This window comes from Lacerta agilis, chromosome 4 (genome assembly GCF_009819535.1).
Source record: "Lacerta agilis isolate rLacAgi1 chromosome 4, rLacAgi1.pri, whole genome shotgun sequence".
NCBI classification, from domain to species: Eukaryota; Metazoa; Chordata; class Lepidosauria; order Squamata; family Lacertidae; genus Lacerta; species Lacerta agilis.
Genome location: NC_046315.1, coordinates 38,217,021 through 38,236,423, shown reverse-complemented (window position 1 = coordinate 38,236,423; position 19,403 = coordinate 38,217,021). Strand labels below are relative to the sequence as shown.

Here is a 19,403-nt window from a genome sequence, read left to right as displayed (position 1 = left end):
AATACTTTTGTCCCATATACATAAGCATTATATCTACTTGTTTTGATAATGTATTACTTAGCTCAAATTTCTTCTTTCTTATTTTACTATGCAGATTATCAGTTGAGTTATTAACTATTAATGGACACAAATCTTTTAATTCCTCTTTCAATTTTTTCCTTTACTATTTCTAAGGTTTTTTCTTATGTGATGCATATGCTATAATTCAGCCTCTAATACAAGCTTTGTATGCTTCCCATTCATACATCTTAGTGGTCAAAGTCTTGGCATTTAAGTCAAAGAATTGTTTAGTCTCAATCTTCATTTGTTTTACGAAATCTCACTGGTCAAATTTATGTGTTTGACTTGAATATTCAATGCAGAACTTTGCCAGGAACTGAATATAGTGTTTCAAGCTTTTTGCCCTAGCAAGGGCTTTCACTTTAGCAGATTTAGAGCATGCCATAATCACCTCCTTATAAAAATCTGGAAAAAAGAGAGAGATTAAATAGCCACCTTTATATCATTGTATGCCTGTGCTTACTTTATTTCAAATCATTACACTCTTGGTTTATTTGTACTATTTTTATGAATATATTGTTATTGCTTGTATTTTTATCCTTTTGTAAATCACTTTGGGACTTCCTTTGGCTATGGACGAGGAAAGCTATGAACCATCTAAGTAAATTAAACATTTGTTCATATACTATGAACAAAACAAGTTTTTCATTCTGATAAAACAATATTTTGGGGAGTTTGGAGCACAGGAGGTAAGTGCTGGGATTCACAGAGCTCTGTAGGGTGCTTCCGCTAGCCCACATTTCACAATATGATACTTAAACTATGCTCAGTTTCAAAAGTAGTGTGCGGTGTGGCATGTCGGGGTTGCTGTTTGAGAAAAACAACACAAACACATCATTAGGCTCATGAAAGAAGTTTCACAGTTCTTTGTACATTGCCTTTGTATTCTGTTGTAAATTCAGAGCCATGCATAAAACAGTAGTTATCATTTAAAATATAAAATTAACCTTATACAGTATTTAACTATTTATATGAATATATATTTTATATGAATTGTTAAATTCTTAATGTCCATGATAAGTATTCAATATTAGTAATATAAAAGAATCTCAAAAATAAACAAGCCATGTAAAATGGGTTGCTGCAAAAGATTATGGAGTCATCTATTATAAACTTGTGAATGTTAGATACTAGTAAGTGATTCTTGAGTCACTTTTATTGTTCCAGTTGAACATAAATAATACTCATTCACAAAACATTCTATTCTATTTTGATTAACATAAGTATGTAGAATCTACAGCTACAGATATAGATGGAATCAGAAAGCCAGTTTATTTTTTCAGTAGTACACATTGCAGCAGTGCCTGACTTACTGTATATATTTTTTTTTTTCAGTGCATCATTTTTGTCAGTTTTCATTACTTACCATGCACGCTATACAAGACTTTAGAAGGCTTATGATAGTGACAACAGTATATAATAGCTAATTTCAGAAATTGCTAGTAGCCCATTTGCACTATTTATATAATTTAAATACTGAATTCCAGGAATTCCCGAAGACTCACATGGGGAAAGTACAAATGTTGAAGAATTGACACCTACAAGTGAAAATGTTGGAACACCACATTCAGGTATGTAAAATGGTAACATATGCATACTTTACCCAAAGTACTGAAGGAACTGTAAATTGTTAAAGCAAACTCAAGCTCTCTTCTCCCCCCACCCCTGAAGTACTTATATCTCCAGGACAGGTTATAGCTATTTATTTTTTTCTACTTTAGGTTTTAATAATGTTGTCAAAGATGATTCAAAATAAGTGTGATGACTGATTAAATGTCATTGATTGATTGTTCTATCAGATAATGATGTGTCTGACCAACTGGAAAGTAATATGGAACTAGAAAATGATCCTCATCTTGACATAACCTGCCAGACACCAGATGAAGGTTTATCAAGAAAAGACACAGAAGAGCAAGGAAGCGTGAGTCAACAAAGTACAGAGTCCACTGCCAACTTAAATAATACAAATCATGAACCTCAATCCCAACCAGATTCCTCAGGGCTTGCTTCTCATGAAGAATCATCTATGAGAAGTTCTGCTTTCCAAGAAACTGATGATAGTGATGATGACCCTGTTCTGATACCAGGAGCCCGGTTTCGTGGAGGAGTAGGCCATAGGTTAGTATTGTGGTGTTCTCTCCCCTGCTAAAGACAGTTCTGTTGAAGTAAAAAATTGGAAATCATGCAGCAGAATCATTCAGACTTCTTAAAAGTTATGCTGTCAACATGCATTCATGATAGGCATGAATGATTAGTCCTCATTTCACCATGGGATTCTGCTTGTTCTTGGATATTAACATTCTACCTCAGTGCGTTGTCTTTCTATATTTTTAGTTGGATTTGCATAATTGTCTATGTATTGTAGCACATCATGTGATCCTTCAATGACCTGGACTCTCATACTGAAGGCAACTATCCTATACACATTTACCTGGGCTTAAATTTCAGTGGACTCAGCAGGACTTAACTTCTCAGTACACATATATAGGATTGTGCTGCAGGAGTGCATGCTCCCATGTATTTTATTTATATGCCATGTCTACATAACAGGCATATATAAAGAGGTTCACTTAGTCCTCTTTCATGCACATAGAATTCTCTTTCCTTGTACTTAACATAGCTTGATTGTCTTCCAGAGACTTGGAAAATGTTCTGGTTGTATTTCTTTTTAGTGGCTAGTAGAAAATTGATATAAAATTGTTTGCTTTTCCTCTGAGGAGCTTGACACAGTGCTTATGGCGTCTTCACCATTTTATCTTCACAACAACCTTGTGAGGCTGGGCTGAGTTTGTGTAACTGCCCGAGGTCACTTTGAGTGCTTCATGAATAAATGGAGATAGTTAAATTGGACCTGGTGCTCTGTACAGTTTCTTAACAATATTATATACATTATTTTTATTTGAATGACTTCAGCTGTTATTCCTTTCGCTAGATATATAAGAGGAACAGCAGTAGGTGGTAGACTATTGAAGTAATTCAAAATTACCATCCCATGTAGAATGATGATTACTTCCTTCATTGGTACGGTATCTAACCACCTTTTGTACTGGTTACTATACAAGTTTTAAATCTATTGGACTTCATTTAGAGAAGGTGACAGTGGGAAGTAATTTTAGTTGTATGTTGTGCCCCCCCCCAATAAAGGTAATTACTGTGTGAAAGGTTTAACAAGTTTATTAACCTCTTTAGTGTGTTCGTTAAAGATGAATGCAGTGTAAAAATACACGGTGGAACTAAAGCCCCAGTATTTCTCTTTAATTAAACATGTATTGTATTTTTCATGTGCCACAGCTTACGTGATTTGTTGATTAACATATGGTAATATTTAGTTACTGTAAACCATGGGAGGTGAACAGTGTTCTTTTGCTGATGTTCTGCTTGCTGGTTTCCCATAGGCATCTGGTTGCCCAGTGTGAGTACAGAATGCTTAACTAGATGAGCTATTGGCTTGATCCAGCAGGCTATTCTTGTGTTAAAATGATTATATTGCTTGAATGCACCCGTTGGCTAATTGACAACTTCTGCCTCAAATGCTGTCAATGGACGACCTGCTGGTGGTGCTTATAAAATCCTCAATTTCATTATTGGCACTGAATATAATACTCAAAAGAAAACTTACACAGGCTGTATTTGCATGCTCAAGCTCTGCTGTCCTCCCTCTTTTTGTTGTTTGAGAGTAAAAGCAAATGTTTAATAATGTATCAAAAGGCAAAGGTTGTTTTATGTGGGCTAGTGGTCTAACCCTCTAGGCACAATTAGCCTGCTTAAATCCCATTGAGGTTATTGGGATCTGAACAACTGAATTCTGCACAGGACTGCAAACCAGGTTATTATGTAGCTTTCTGACAACGATGGCCTTTCTGTTCATAATCCATAGACGATCTGCTGTAGCTCGCATTCAGGAGCTCTTCAGAAGAAGGAAAGAGAGAAAAGAGATGGAGGAATTGGAAACACTGAATATTCGACGCCCTTTAATAAAAATGGTTTACAAAGGTCATCGAAACTCCCGGACAATGGTACATAGTTTATTGCCAAATTTATAATTTGGTTTGCTCTAAATATGTGTTATACTAACCTATATTAGAAGAGAGATTATAAGAAAAATTAAAATATATGCACATCATAATACAGTTATGGTTACTCATGTACCTTTGCAAAGTCTTAGTCCAGAGCACTGTATGCCTGGTCTACATTATGAAATAACTTTGAATTTAAAATAAAAGTAACACTCTCCCCTGGTGTTATAATGGACTTGCATGGGTTTGGCTTCTTCATCCACTCAAAGGCAGGAACAAAATCGCCTCAAAAAAACCTCAAACTATTTTGCCTCTGTTCTCCTGAAGTAGCAAGTTACATTGTTGCCCTTGCTGGGGGCAGTTGCTTAAGACATATTCTCTCTCTCTTTCTTTGCTTCTCCATGTCTCAGGCTTGTATTTTGAAACTGTGTTGTATTGCTATGTGTTCATGGTGTCTAGGACTCTTGTCTGTTCCCTTGGTGCCCTGGACTGTTTGAGTGTGTGAAGCGTCATTTCCCCATGTTCCTCATGGGTGTTTCCTTGCAATTGATTTTGTGATTATTTTTACTGCAATTTATTTGTTCAGTGATTTTTCGCGACATGTAATTTTCTCAGTAATGACCATCATTCTTGAGGAGGGCCAAGTAATAAATGTGATATTATTGGCAGTGTGAGCCACCAGAGGGCGCCCAGTAACCCTCCAACTTCTTTCATGGCTTAGGAGAGCTAGGAAGGATCTGTCAGAGGAGGAAGGCACCTTGTTGTTGGCATCTGTCTGTCTCAAGAAACAATGGAGTGTGCCTCCAAGGGCGATGTCAAACTGTTGCGTTAGGCTGGGCAGTGTGTATAGAAGTCATGGGCTGCCCAGACAACAGGACCCCCCTCTCAGCCTCACTGGTGTCCAAAGGAAAGCAGAGCAATACAAAAAAACAACCACCACCATTTTAGGAACTCCACTCTGGATTTGTGTAGGGTTTTCTCCTTAGCCTTTTCTTCTCCCAAAGATATCTCACAAGGCAGTAGAGCTTTAGGATCAGAGTTTTCCTTCTCCTTGATGAGCTACCTTCCCAGATTGACAAGCCCCATCTGTCCCCCACTTCCCTCTACAGCACATGCAGAAACTGCCTTTTTTACAATTAGACCCACTATTGGTCTCATCTGCTCAATCAGTTCAAGCCTGTCTTTGCATGCAGGGGAGAGGTCCCTAACTCACCGAGGGTGCAAGACCTATTGGCCTACCCTCTTCTAGGGTACCCTCAGCTGACCAGTCGAAGCCGTTCCCAAGGTGTGGTTGCTGTTGCATGCTGACAGCTTCTTGGAGCCACAGGTGAGAGCTGAGTGCAGGGTGGGGACCAAAGGTGACTACTCCAGAAGGAGCATGACATTTCCTCCACTACCTGGAGAATCAAAATTGTCAACTGTGATTCAAGTTCTGGGAATGAGTTTGTAGGGCTTGAGCCCTCCCCACCACAATCAATGCAATCAGTCTTCAGTACTGCTCCTCAGCAGTCAGCCCCTGTGCAGCTGTGGATAAAAATCAGCAGTGATTCTTTAATGATCTAGCAAAAAATAAATAAAAGGGAAGCTGATTCAGCAGCCCTTATTAACATTTCTTCTGAAACTTTTGTTAGGTGGAAAGCTATTTAGTCATGATGCTTTAAAAGATGTGTTGGTGGAGTTCAAAGAGAAGAAAAAGGCAATGCCTTTGAAGGCTATGTTTACCCAGTTAGGTTCCAGTCCTGAGGTCAGTGGCATGCATTTATGTCAGGTTGGTGCCCTGCCACGTTTAGAGATGTTGGAGAAGTTGTTGTTATGTTGGTGTTGTGTACTTTGTTTCTATGTCTCTGTACTCTTTAGCTTGGCAAGAATGTTTTTGGTCACTTCAGGGTAACAAAGACAAAAGACTTCCTTTGAGGCAACTGTATTTTCTGCCTTTGAGTGTTTGGGGAGGCAATCTTAATTGATTCCACTATAACATCACATAGAAATATGTTTCCAGCTAAACCAACAGTCCTTTCTATTTAGTGCTGCTTATGGTCTCTTCTAAATAGATTGTGTGGATGCTTTAAACATTGTATAGGTATATAAATTGTATATAGTATGTATATTAGCTATAGGTACTATGTAGGGCCCTGAGGCACCTTTTAAATGGATAGTATCATTTGAAAACAAACTTAAAAAAAAATCTTTATTTGAAAGTAGTGGGCACAGTTCTGCCCTTGCTAAGGTTATGGATAAATCAAACCACAGTTTGAAGTTGGTTTATTTCAGATTGCCTGCATTCAAACTTAATGTTAAATTGCTGTTTGTTAAAGATGAAAGCAATTGTGCATAGCCATGCCATGGGATGGAAAGGAGTTGTGAAGTCTGAGGCATGTTTATATGATACTGAACCATAGTTTAGTGTTGTGTATGAATACAGCCTGTATACTTTGAAAGTGAATTAGAATGTCTCCCAGCTGTGAATACTAACCATAATAAAATGTTTGATTCCCCACCAATTTATTTTCTATATAGATAAAAGAAGCCAATTTTTGGGGTTCTAACTTTGTCATGAGTGGTTCAGATTGTGGACATATCTTCATCTGGGATCGGCATACTGCTGAGCACTTGATGCTGCTGGAAGCAGATAACCACGTGGTGAACTGTCTGCAGCCACATCCATTTGACCCAAGTAAGATTGTTTTTCTCTCTATAATTTACAGGCATATGCATAGCTTGTAGAGAAGCCCTTGAAAACACTTGGTTTCATCCATGTTCTATCAAAATGATAGGCTATTTTTAATTGTTTGCAGTCTGAAGAGCCTTAGCTAATTTTTTGAAGTGGATACTAATGAGAGATCTTGTCTTTTTCAGATCATCTCTAATGAGAGATCTACTGTAGTCTGTTTCAGATCATTGCCTACCTGTTGCAAATTATGCACATGTGAATGCTCCCTAGGGAGTAGAAGTTCTAAGTGGAACATAAGAGTGAATTTAAAAGTGAAACCCTTCTAAGAAATTGGGGGAGGGGGGCGGGTTGCAACAAAGTATGCCAACCACCAAATATTGTTTGTATTTGCAAATGTAAAATAATGGCTACCTAATATATTATTAAATTGTTTTAGTTCTAGCCTCATCAGGTATTGATTATGATATAAAAATCTGGTCCCCACTAGAAGAATCCAAAATTTTTAATCGGAAACTTGCTGATGAGGTAAGATGACATTCTGCAGTAACATTCCTATTTCTATAATTTTCTTTCCTTACAATAGTGAAGTTGCTTGTGTTTGATGAAGTTAATACTTTCTTTGCACCACTGATACCAATTTGTAACTACAGATCCTAGGGCTTGCCGATCAGAAGTTCGGCAGTTCGAATCCCCGCAACGGGGTGAGCTCCCATTGTTCAGTCCCTGCTCCTGCCAACATAGCAGTTTGAAAGCACGTCAAAGTGCAAGTAGATAAATAGGTACCTCTCCAGCGGGAAGGTAAACGGCATTTCCGTGCGCTGCTCTGTTTTGCCAGAAGCGGCTTAGTCATGCTGGCCACATGGCCCGGAAGCTGTCTGCGGACGAACGCCGGGTCCTTCGGCCTATAGAGCAAGATGAGCGCGCAACCCCAGAGTCGTCCATGACTGGACCTAATGGTCAGGGGTCCCTTTACCTTTACCTTAGAAGAAAACAATAATTTCATAGATGTATTGCCATAAAAAGACCAGTTTACAGTGTGAGATGTGTCATTGTTATTGGAGCATGGAACTAGATTCTATGGCACATGCAATATGGATAGAAATGTAGTAAATTCTGTTATAGAAGTGAACTGATTGTGAATAGCCTCAAATTGGTAAAGAGTTGTGTGCACCAGTGAAACATGTATTGGGTAAAGAGAAGTCTTTGGTAAATACTGATACAGTGTTTATTTCAGATGCTCATATAATAGTGGCACATAAATATATACAACAAGCCTTTAGAAAATATCTGCTCTGTTAAATTCTTGCTCAGTAACTATTTCACTTCCTCTCTACTCCTACCCCAGGTTATAACTCGAAATGAATTAATGCTGGAAGAAACCAGAAACACAATCACTGTTCCAGCTTCTTTTATGCTAAGGATGTTGGCATCTTTGAACCATATAAGAGCAGGTAGGAAGATTCTACAGATATTTTTTACTGAATGAATTGATTTATTATGGTCACAGACCAGAAAACACTTTTGACTAGATTTCTTATGTGAGGTGTTTCATTTCAGCTAGTTGCCATTTTGGGGCCAGACAGCTCAAAAGTTGTATTTTTCAATACAACTTTTTGGTTCCTGAAATTTGTTCTGATTGTGCAGATAAAATATCATGGATAGACTTCTAAATGATTTGTTGTCAGTGTATGAAAGCAGGCAAGATCCAAGGATCCCCAGGCATGCACCTCCAGGTGGTGGAGACATCAGGCCACCATCCTGATGCCTGGGCATCTTCACTTGGTTGCAAGTGGCTGATAGTCAGGTGCAATATACACCTTTACACTACTGTGTAAAATTATATGAATCAGAATTTTTAGCAGCTATTCATATTTTTCTTCCTAATATGTTTCCATCATATTTGTAAAAGGCAATAGATATGTTCAGTATACCTTAAGCATTTCTATTTCATTCATCACTAGACCCTGGACAGTGGTTGAACAAAATGTCATTTTGTTTTCTGAATTGGAAAAATGGCATTAAAATTGCTTCAGTCATTTAACAATTACTCCCATATTTTACAGATCGGCTGGAAGGAGACAGGTCTGAAGGATCTGGCCAAGAGAATGAAAACGAAGATGAAGAGTAATTGGCTCTTCTCTGAAAGCACCTAAACGTCATGAAATTTGTATAAGTCATGAATTATATTTTTCCTTACAAAGCTTTAGTGCAATTTTAAGGTTTTGCTTTTGAGTAACCTAACGTTTTGATTTTGAATGAATGTGTGCATGACTTGCAAAAGTGTGCAAGTAAAATAAGCAAAATGTTTTTAAAATGTTTTGCAGTGTATGAGGGGTGCTAGAAAATGCGAAGTGCAATATTTTCCCTTAACTTGCAAACATGGGAGCTTGGATCAGTGTTTTAAAATAACTTACCTTATAGTGAAAACATTGGTTCAAATAAATTTCTATACCTGCTATTTGCATGTTTGTTGCTTTCTATTAAAAGATGTGGTTGTTTTACATTTGTGTTTGTCTTTTTCTGACCACTATGTGAGGAAATCAACACATCACATTCTCTACCGACTACAGAAATTTCAGTTTCCACCCTTCCCCACAGAAATCATATTGGGGTTTGGAGACTTACATACCGGTAACTTGTAAGTTGACTAGAAACTTATTCTGCCTTCTTAAAAGACATTTAAGACAGAACTTTTATTTTATGTGCTAAATTTAAATGTTTCATTTTAGGAGTGTGTGACTATATAGTTTCTGAATTGCTATATAGAATGTGAATTGCTTTGGAAGCTCTGATAAAAAGCACCTTGTCATACAGCACAAGAAGACTGCTGTTGCAATACTCGACTGTGTGCACAGATCCAGCCATGTAGCCTTCTGGATCAAAGTCTGTTGGAAAAAATGGGCTATATTGATGGTGCTGTATCTTAATGCTAATAATAAGGCAGTGGGTGATGATAAGAATAAGATGATGATGATGATGATGATGATGATGATGATAATAATAATAATAATAATAATAATAATAATAATAATAATAATATACCCCACCCATCTGGCTGGGTTTCCTCCTACCTAATTCCTAATTAAAACCACTTAAGGGTTTTTGCAAAAATTACTTATTTCTGAATAGTAGCTATTGGAAATGGAGATTACTGAAGATTACCTAAGAGTTACTATCCAGCCACCTTAATTCTGTACATCTACCATTAATTTGTGCAGTTTTCAGTCTAAAACGTTGTCCTAAAATCCTTCCAGTAGCACCTTAGAGTCCGGAAGGATTTTGTTTTGTTTTGTTTCGACTACGGCAGACCAACACGGCTACCTATCTGTAACTAGTCCTAAAATCCTACATTTTAGAGCAAGTTACCACAGCAACTTCTGTTCATCATCTTAGAAAAACTTCATTTTCTGACTATGATGTTGCTAAAATTTTATTAATACAGTGGTACCTTGGTTATCAAACTTAATCCATTCCAGAAGTCTGTTCCAAAACCAAGGTGCGCTTTCCCAATAGAAAGGAATGCAAAATGGATTAATCAGTTCCAGACTTTTAAAAAACAACCCCTAAAACACCTGTAACCCCTAAAACAGCAATTTAACATGAATTTTACTATCTAACGAGACCATTGATCCATAAAATGAAAGCAATAATAATGTACAGTCGTACCTTGTGTTGTGAACGCTGCGTGTTGCGTTCGTCACAGGATACGAACACGCCGAACCCGGTAGTACCAGGACGGGTTACTTCCGGGTTCGGCGGTTTGCTCATGCACAGACACATCAAATGACGTCACGCGCATGTGCAGAAGCACCGAATCACGTCGCGCACATGCACAGACGCGCACTTCAAGTTGCGGACTGCTCATGATGCGAACAGGGCTCCGGAACGGATCCCATTCACATTCAGAGGTACCACTGTACTGTACTATAAAATAAATAAGACGGTATTGTAGATTATTTAAAATAAAAAAAATTTTCTTACCTGCACTGATGATAGTCATTGTTTGGATGGGGGGCTTTTATCCATTTCCACAGTCATACAATCAATCAGTCAGTCAGTCAGTCAGTAGCTGAACTAGGTTCCACACAGTCACAAAAACAAATTAACTGAAAAAGCCTCAAAAACAAAAACGCAAAATAAATAGCAAAAACAAAAGTGCCAAACTTAATCTGTTCTGGAAGTCCGTTTGACTTCCGAAATGTTTGAAAACCAAGGTGCAGCTTCTGATTGGTACAGGTGTCCCAGAAACAATAGCCGACAGCTGCATCGGATGTTCAACTTCCAAAAAATGTTTGAAAACCGGAACACTTTTGGGTTTTTGGTGTTTGAGAACCAAGGTGTTTGAGTACCAAGGTGTTTGAGAACCTGGGTACCACTGTAGATAAATTATATTGATTTTAGTCAATTAGTGTTCAGGTAAAAAATAAGTAGCTCTGAAGAAGTATACTTTTAATGTATTTTTAATCTTTTGTTTGAAGCCACCCAGAGTGGCTGGGGAAACCCAGCCAGATGGGCAGGGTATAATTATTACTTTGATTAGATATCTTGCAACAGGCACCATCTTAGAATAGGGAATTCCTTTTTTAAGATGGTGTTTGCCACCTACAGTTTTGTTAGTACCTTTATTAAATTAGGAGCATCAGATTAGTTGGTTTTGTTTTAATAGGTGACACCTTTTAAATCAATAATTTAAAAAAAATACATTTATTAATTAAACTTTGCAACCCTATTTAAAATCCAAACGAGTATCAAACTTTGACCCATTTTGCATGCAACATTGAGTCAAGCCATGGCCTGGTGCAAACAAGCATTTTGTGGGTTCCCAGAGCAAAAATTGTCATTGCACCACTCCTTCCCTAGTCCTGCCGCTCCTGCGCTACCAGGTCTAAGCCCATGGTTTGGCTTAGTATTATGTCTCACTAAACCACAAGCAGTAAACTCAAGAGCAAATCTTAGTTACAGCTTGTGGTTCGTCTGGAACGAGACAAACCATGAGCCCAGGTTTGGGCCTAAACCAAACCATGGCTTAGCCCTGGGTAGTGCACAACAGCAGTGAGACCAAGTGAGGAGTGCTGCCTATGATCTTTGCTCCAGGAATCTAAATGTTTGCTCATTTTCACTACGCCATGATTTGGCTTAGTGTTATTAGCTGTGATTCTAAACATACTTGAATGGCAGTTTTATTTAAATATATGGGAATGAGATGGCCATCATGCTTTCCCTTTGGCATATTGTTTGACACAAACTTTTGGTTCTAGCACTACAAGAACAAACCCCAGTAAACATTGAACTCAACATTGCACTCCTCTGGTGTGGCCACAATAAATTTGGAAGCTTTCACTTCTGTTTTAGATTGACTGCAGTTTGCCATGTTTTAACCTTACACACTTTCCCCAATTAATAATAGTTAAATTTAACTGCTTCAGGGTTTGGATGATCTGATCTAATCTAAAACAAAAACAGAAGCTTGTGATCTCATGGAGAAATAATGAATAGTAACAGGTTTCATCTGCCAGGCTTCTCTCCAGCTCATCAGAGGCACACAGTTAGCTTCCTCTTCTGTCATCAGTCACAAAATGTAATGACACAATCTGCTGACATAAAGGCAGGCATCGCAGGAATTTAAACTCATGGAAAGTTTCCAACCCAAATCCTCATTGTGAGATCTAAACTGAAATTAAAGGATGGCATGTGCTTAGGGAGTGACTGTAAAGCCAGATAGTAGTCCTTTTCCTACTCTGCTTCTGTACACTTCTAAGAACATCTGAAGGCCACTGTGAAAAAGGTGCAAAGAACAAGAGAACATGGAATATCCATTGTTAATGAGATCTTCTATACTAAATTGAGGGACAAACTACTTACCTGGATGTACCTCAATTTCACACCTGGGTGTAATCTAAAATTTGGATTCTGTTATTCATAGCACACTTGCAGAAATGTCCAAAATAAAATAACCTATGGTTAAGGAAGAGCAGGACTGCACCACTGGTCCTGCCCCAAAGAAAAGCATGCCATCCCCACCTTTGATATACAGTCATGAATTGTGATTGTGAGGCATGCATACAGTTGTATGAAGAGGGGGTCAGAGTAAGAATTTCATTAAACTCAAAACCACCCCTTCAACACAGGGCCACTCATACAATATAGTTGCTTAGTGGGGGGGCACTTGAAACTCTTAGTCGCTGCATCAAGGTTTGTTTCTGGACTACAAGTTGCTGCTAAGACTGTTTGGCAATGGTATGAAGATAAACCATGTACTGGGGACTGCCCATGTTGTAAGCAGGTACACAGACACAATGGACCACAGTATACCACAACTGTACTTCTGAGAGTGTCCATGGGATGGCTGCTTTATTTATAAAAGTATACTAGCATCTTATAAAATACCAGGATGGTGTACAACTATATCTAAACCATAAAACGTAAAAACAGCACAAAATCATTCAAATGCCTAGCCGAGAAGATTTTTGAACAGCTATATATGCCTATCACCATAAAAAAGTCTTCAAGAGACACCTGACAGTCATAAACAAGGGTGCCTGCTGAATCTCCACTGGAAGCATGTTTCACCACAGGAATCTGCTGGAAGTACGTAAGACCAGCAACACTAAATTCCTGACTTCTAGTTGAGGCCAATTGAGTGCTTGTAACTTGGAGGAAGCAGCCTCTGTTTGAAAAACAGCCAGGAATATTGCCAGAGTGAGGGGGTGGGGCTACAGATACAGTAGTTTAGTTCCTCTCTCTCATTCAACGTGCACGCTGTATTCTGTCCAAATGCTCAGTAATAAGTGCTATAATTAAACAACTAAATGCAAACAGATAAGCCAAATTTAAAATGACACACAATACAATATTCCTGAAATGCTCATCAAGCAATACAGTAAGTAAGTCCTACCTCACCCCACTTAAAGATGGGCACCACACAGGAGGCAGAACTGGCTTATGGGAGAAGGATTTAGGCCTACTCCCCTCAATATTTCCAATTCTCAAACAGGCTTCTTTCCCTGCTTTGAGTGTTGTTTTTTTAAGCCTATTAGCAGTGCTGAGGCCTAGTAAGGTGAAAGAATGTGGAAACAGTCCTTTTGGTGACTTGAGGATTAATGCTTGGAGGAGCAGCCCCACTGCCTCCTAGGAGAGTGTGGGAAGAACTTGCGGTGGTGCTCAAAGTGACTGTTTAGCTGTGTGGAGAGGCTGTAGGCCTAAATAGTTTCTATCCAGAATAAAAGGCAGGTTTTCCCCTTGAGATGCTGGAACTCCATGAAAACCCTATATGAAAACCCTATATTCTCCTGAGGAAGCAGAAACCTCTTCCCTCGTGTGAAAAGGACATTGAAGCGCTCTTAAGGCTAAGCAGTTTCAGTAAGTACAAAATGGTCTGACCCCTAAATCTTGAGCATACAAAACCTGTGGCATTAGCCCACCACCTGACATCATATGATATGAGTGAGGTTTGCCCCGAACAGCCTTAAAAGCCAAATTCAGAGGCCTGGCAGTTTCCGCTCCCTACATGTCCTTAGCCTGCTTTTCCCTACAGCAAGGATAACAGCACTGGATACTTTTTTCTGTCTCTTATTGCTCTTTAATGTCTCTTTGTGATAATAAATTTTTGTTAATTAGTTCTTAGTCCAGGTAGCTGCCTCTGTGCAAATGGGAATTGGTAGGTGGATCAGGAGAATGTAAACTTTTCCCTGCCTGATGATTCTCTCCTGAACTTGCTTTTGGAGCTTGTTTTTAAATAGCTTTTTTCATGCCTAGGATCCAAAACTGGCAGCTAGCTGGGGGTGGACATTTACAGCAGAGACGTCTTTGGTATAGGGAGAGAAATAAGCACCTTTCTACCAGCCACTTTTCTCTGCCCACTCCCACATTTCTATTAGTACCCATGGGCTTGGAGCCGTGTGGTTGGTGAGGTCTCACCCTTGGTCAATCAGTTTTGAGATATATTTTTGAACTCTTCATAGTCTTCTGGATATTGCTGTTCTGGATAATATAGGCCTCATAAAAACATGACTACCTTACTACTTACCCTGATTCCAGAACAGGCCGTTTATCTGAATTTGGATCCTTGAGGAACTCCACAATTAGCCTACTCCCCACTGTAATTATTTTTCCTGTTTATTTCTGTCTCTTGTTTTTTTAATCCATTACTAATATTTAGGAACACCTATCCTCTTATTCCATGACCACTAAGAATTCCTAATGCTTTCAGAGACGAATCTGCAGGTTTGCTCTGCTAATCTGCATGGGGTCCCTTTATTACTCCCTGGAAATACGAATCATGTTTCCAGATATGGAGGATAGTGCTGTGGATCAGCTCTTATGTTTTTTGCATATCAGTATCCTGCTGGTAGGGTCTTCTTGTTGCATGCATTGAATAAGACATTCCTACTCTACACAGAAGTGGATTACTGAATAACAGTATATGTAATTTGTAATCTGTTGTAGTATGTTTCCTTGTGTGTGTCCCCGCCTTTAGTATCAGGAATCAGCTGTTGTTTTTGGCAGTCCTCTGGGAAAGCTTCTTTCATTAAGCTTTTCCGTGCTAGCATCTATCAGGCACACAATGTTATCATATGTTGTCTGTGTGTCCAGTCAAAATTACATCTATTCAGCTAAAATCTAGATAGATACAGAGAGCCGGCTACATTACTCAGGTTACCGTTTTGGTTACAAAGCAATTTTCAATCAGAACAAATTTGGCTCTGTGTAGGTAAGCATTACACATTCTTTGGTTGTTGTAATTTGTCTTAGTTCTGCAGCCTACCTCTAACTTTTTGAACACTGTCTGCCCTCTCTGAGAGATTTTAGACTACTTAAATAATACTTAAATAACAAGAAAATACAAGAAAACAGTATGTCCCCTTAGTCTAAAATTCTTTCACTATTTCATTGCAAGTTTTCATATAAAAGAAATAGCTTTTAATTCTCAAGCTGTTTTTTAAACCTTCAATACTTCCTCAGACCAAACCTAACCATGATGAAGCAGGCATATAAGAGGCTCAGAAAGGAATCCAGTATGCAAAAGTTGAACAACTCTTAAACATATCTGTCAGTGAGTATTTCTGTTGATGCTGCTGTCCACATGATTGTAAATAGGTGGATAGTAGTTATTTCATATTAATGAATTCAAAATGAAAGGGAGCAGGGTCTTTTGCGTGTGCTCACAAGTATCTGAAGTTCAATTCACTGTCTAGCTAGGCAGGGTGAGGAGGGCATTTGGAATACATTTTTGTGTTTCCCTAGTAACACACTAAGATTATGTTGTCAGCTTCAGCTGCATCTGGCATGTTCTGTCCACAAGCACCGTCCATCTTAAGCCATTCATTTTTATTTAACAGTAATAAAATATGCCTTACGGATTTAGATCAGGAAGGTGTGTAAGCGCTGTAGAGTTTCACACGCCACCATCAGATTTACATTTCCCCCTGATATTACCTTTGTTTTAAAACAGTTTACTTGATATGCTGCCTTGTGCAGAAAGTAAATGAGAGGATTTAGGGATGAAATTAATTCAGTGATTGGACTTGCTAAAGCAGAATGATGAAGCATCTTGGATTTAGAAGCAAAATAGCTTCACAAAATACTTGCTCAACCCAAATGATTTCCCCCTACTTCAGCACTAATATCTGATTATATGAAAATGCACAGCTGCTATGACTTCAAAGAAAATGAGAAACTCTGAGCAAGTCAAAACCCAGTCTTACAGTTTTGGAAACATCACCAACTGAATTAGAAATGCCTCTGCTCATCTTCAAAAACTTGTGACTTTATTAATTTTGTACTGCAAAGGTACTAGTAAGGCTTTCAACAAAATGTTGCAGTGGGAGTGTTCCTGTTAATGTTCTAGCCAACTGACTAAACCCTCTTCTAGGAAACTCCACTCCCTGCCATTGACCCCTAAGCTTACTCATTTTTAACTGCTCTGTTCTGGGCTGTTTTGGGGTGTCCTCCCTCCCTAAATTAAAGGTTTTTTTTGGTAAAGATTTAAAAAAAAACTTCTGCCAACTTGTGGTTTATTCCAAGTGTGCTGATAACTCATTTTTGTGTGCATGGAGGAAGCTGTTTTTAAAATAAGGATTCAAACTTGAGAAATGAATTCATTATTGGTAGGATATCCAAAGTACCAAAATGCATGTATATGTCCAAACAGTGGTCTTCTGCTTTCTTTCCTTTTTTTTTAAAAAAAATGTATGCTGCTTGTTTGTAGGAACCTGTCAAACTGTTATTTGCAAAATGCTGCATACATAAATGGCATTATATAAACAATTAAATGAAATTTTCTGACTGATATGTATTATAGACCAGGGGTTGCGAAAACTTTTTGGAGAAGTCCGCTCCACCTCCCCGTGGGGAGGAGTTGTGGTGGACCGTGTGGCCGCCCCCCCCTTCCGGGTGGGCGGGGAACTTTGTCCCTCGCCGCCCGGAGGAGTCCCGGCCATGTCAGCGATCAGGCGGCCAACCAGCTGCCTGGGTGGTGTGGCCGGGGCGGAAGCACCAGATTTTATAAGCACACACTGTCTATGATGCTGTATATATTTGTCTTTGTGATGCTGTTGCTGCCTAATAGCAAAAGGGCATGTTCCTCAGTACCAGGAAAAATATGCAAGGTAGCCACACCACACTCACTTTCATTTTACATAAATCACTTTAAAAGTACCTACACATTTTGCCCCATAACTTTCTAGAAAAATATAGTCAAACCCCCTGCAATGCATGAAACTCAGCTAAAGCATACATGACAGATGGCCGTCCAACCTCTGCTTAAAAACCTCCAAGGAAGGAGGGAGACCATTCCACTGTCCCAAGGGAGACAGTACCACTGACAGCTCTTACTGTCAGATGTTTGGTTGGAATCTCCTTTCTTGTAACTTGAAGCCATTGGTCAATGGCTCTTAGAAGCCCACAAATAGCACACAAGGGCTGTTGTTCCCAGCTACCGATATTCAGAGACATGGCGCCTTTGATCTTGGATGTAGCATGTAACCATTATGACTAGCAGTCATCCATTAATTTGTCAGATATTCTTCTAAAGCTGTCTAAGGCTGGTAGATATCACCACATCTTGTATCAGTAAACTCGATAACCATGTATTGTGTGAAGAAGTCTGTCCTGAATCCTCTACCATTCAGCTTCATTATCTTCAAGAAGGAGGGAGAGAAACCTAATGTGTGTCCACACCAGGCATGATTTTATACATATCTATCAGTGTTCTCTCCTTATTGGCCTTTGTCTAAGATAAACTAACTAATGCTAGTTGAATATGAGTATGGTGATCTATTCCTGAATTATTGGTATAGCTATATTTGACTTGCATTCTTTGTAGGAATAAGAATTAGGTCCTGCTCTATCACAGTTCACATTAGCTTCTAGAGCAGAGCTTTCTAAACTTTTCATGTTGGCAACACACTTTTTAGACATGCACCATTTCGTGACTCAGTAATTCAGTTTTACTAGCCCCTTTCCAGCCCTGGGAAAAGCCTGGGGAGCATTCACACGACACACCTACACACTGCAGCGGACACTAACCTGTTGCGACACACAGTTAGGAAAGCTCTGTTCTAGAGGCTTCTGTGCAAGCACAGGCCTATCACCAGTTCTACGAAGATTGGATTCTGCCCCTTACTCTCCACTTATCTATCATGAGATTCTGGGGAACTCTCGTATTGTGTGAAATGGAATCCAGAACACAAATTCCTGTTTCCAACCAGATTTGGGAAATAGTTACAGATGTTCAATGCCAAACTGACTATCCAGGCCAAAAAATCTAGTTCCTGCAAATAATTTTCAAAGCAGAATCCAATGCTCACTAACTGTTTTTATCTGGACCAGCTTTTGCTGTCGAGAGTTGAGCTGGTAAGACATTAAGATTGTGCTTATAACATATCTCTACAATTCAGTATTTGTCTATTTGAATAGTTATTTACATATATGTTTGCTTTTAAATTGTTCACCTGCCACACATCCTAGGTATAGAGAAAACAACAAATTAATCTAAGCATTTGTGGAATTAATTTCATTCTTTGTTTTAGCCCCCACACCCACGCAGGCATGTGGATGTTTTGGTCGATAATTTCCATTTGTAGGACTGCCACAGAATATGTTATATCCTTAAAAGCTAAGCATTATGAGCTTTGCATGGGGGAAAAGTGAAGGGATAAAGTTAAGAAAACATTTTAATGGTAGCACAAAGCCAGATGTTCAATTTTTATTTTATTTTTTGTATTTGGGTAGTGGGGGAAAGATCAATGGCTGACTCATTATAATCATTGTTCATTAAGTTGCATTTATATGTCAACACAAAAAATCTTTCTCTTAGGAATTATTACAGCAGAAAGATTAACCTGCTTTCTTAATGGCGATTTATATTGACATTATGTCCTGCTCTGGTAGCATTTTCTCCCCAGATTAGAAAAAGACACTATACAGAATCAGCCTGAGGGTTGGATGTGCTAATTTCTGTGCATAGATCCAAATTGAGAATTAACCACTGTAGTTTAAAAAGAAGTATAATACATGCCACCAAAGTGAGGAAGATTGTAATCAGATGACCTGTATGCCTGCTCAGTCTGCTGTCCAAGTGCTAGCAGCTGATGGACAACTTCAAAGTCCCTTCTCTTCCTTCTTATGGTTCTATATCTTTAAATAGCCCTTCAAAC

The 19,403-nt window shown here is 38.7% G+C and overlaps 1 protein-coding gene across 4 annotated transcripts in view; it reads left to right on the top strand.

Annotated features, from left to right (window-relative positions):
* DCAF6 (DDB1 and CUL4 associated factor 6) overlaps positions 1 to 9,248 on the top strand; it is a 48,196-nt gene extending 38,948 nt beyond the window's left edge. For all 4 annotated transcript variants that reach the window (XM_033146764.1, XM_033146763.1, XM_033146765.1 and 1 more), the window contains 7 exons: positions 1,548 to 1,631; positions 1,860 to 2,178; positions 3,938 to 4,076; positions 6,594 to 6,750; positions 7,184 to 7,272; positions 8,093 to 8,198; positions 8,811 to 9,248. In XM_033146764.1, coding sequence (XP_033002655.1) covers positions 1,548 to 1,631; positions 1,860 to 2,178; positions 3,938 to 4,076; positions 6,594 to 6,750; positions 7,184 to 7,272; positions 8,093 to 8,198; positions 8,811 to 8,875 — 959 coding nt within the window. In that variant the 3' untranslated portion in view covers positions 8,876 to 9,248. The remainder of the gene's footprint in view (positions 1 to 1,547; positions 1,632 to 1,859; positions 2,179 to 3,937; positions 4,077 to 6,593; positions 6,751 to 7,183; positions 7,273 to 8,092; positions 8,199 to 8,810) is intronic.
* Positions 9,249 to 19,403: the final 10,155 nt, after the last annotated feature.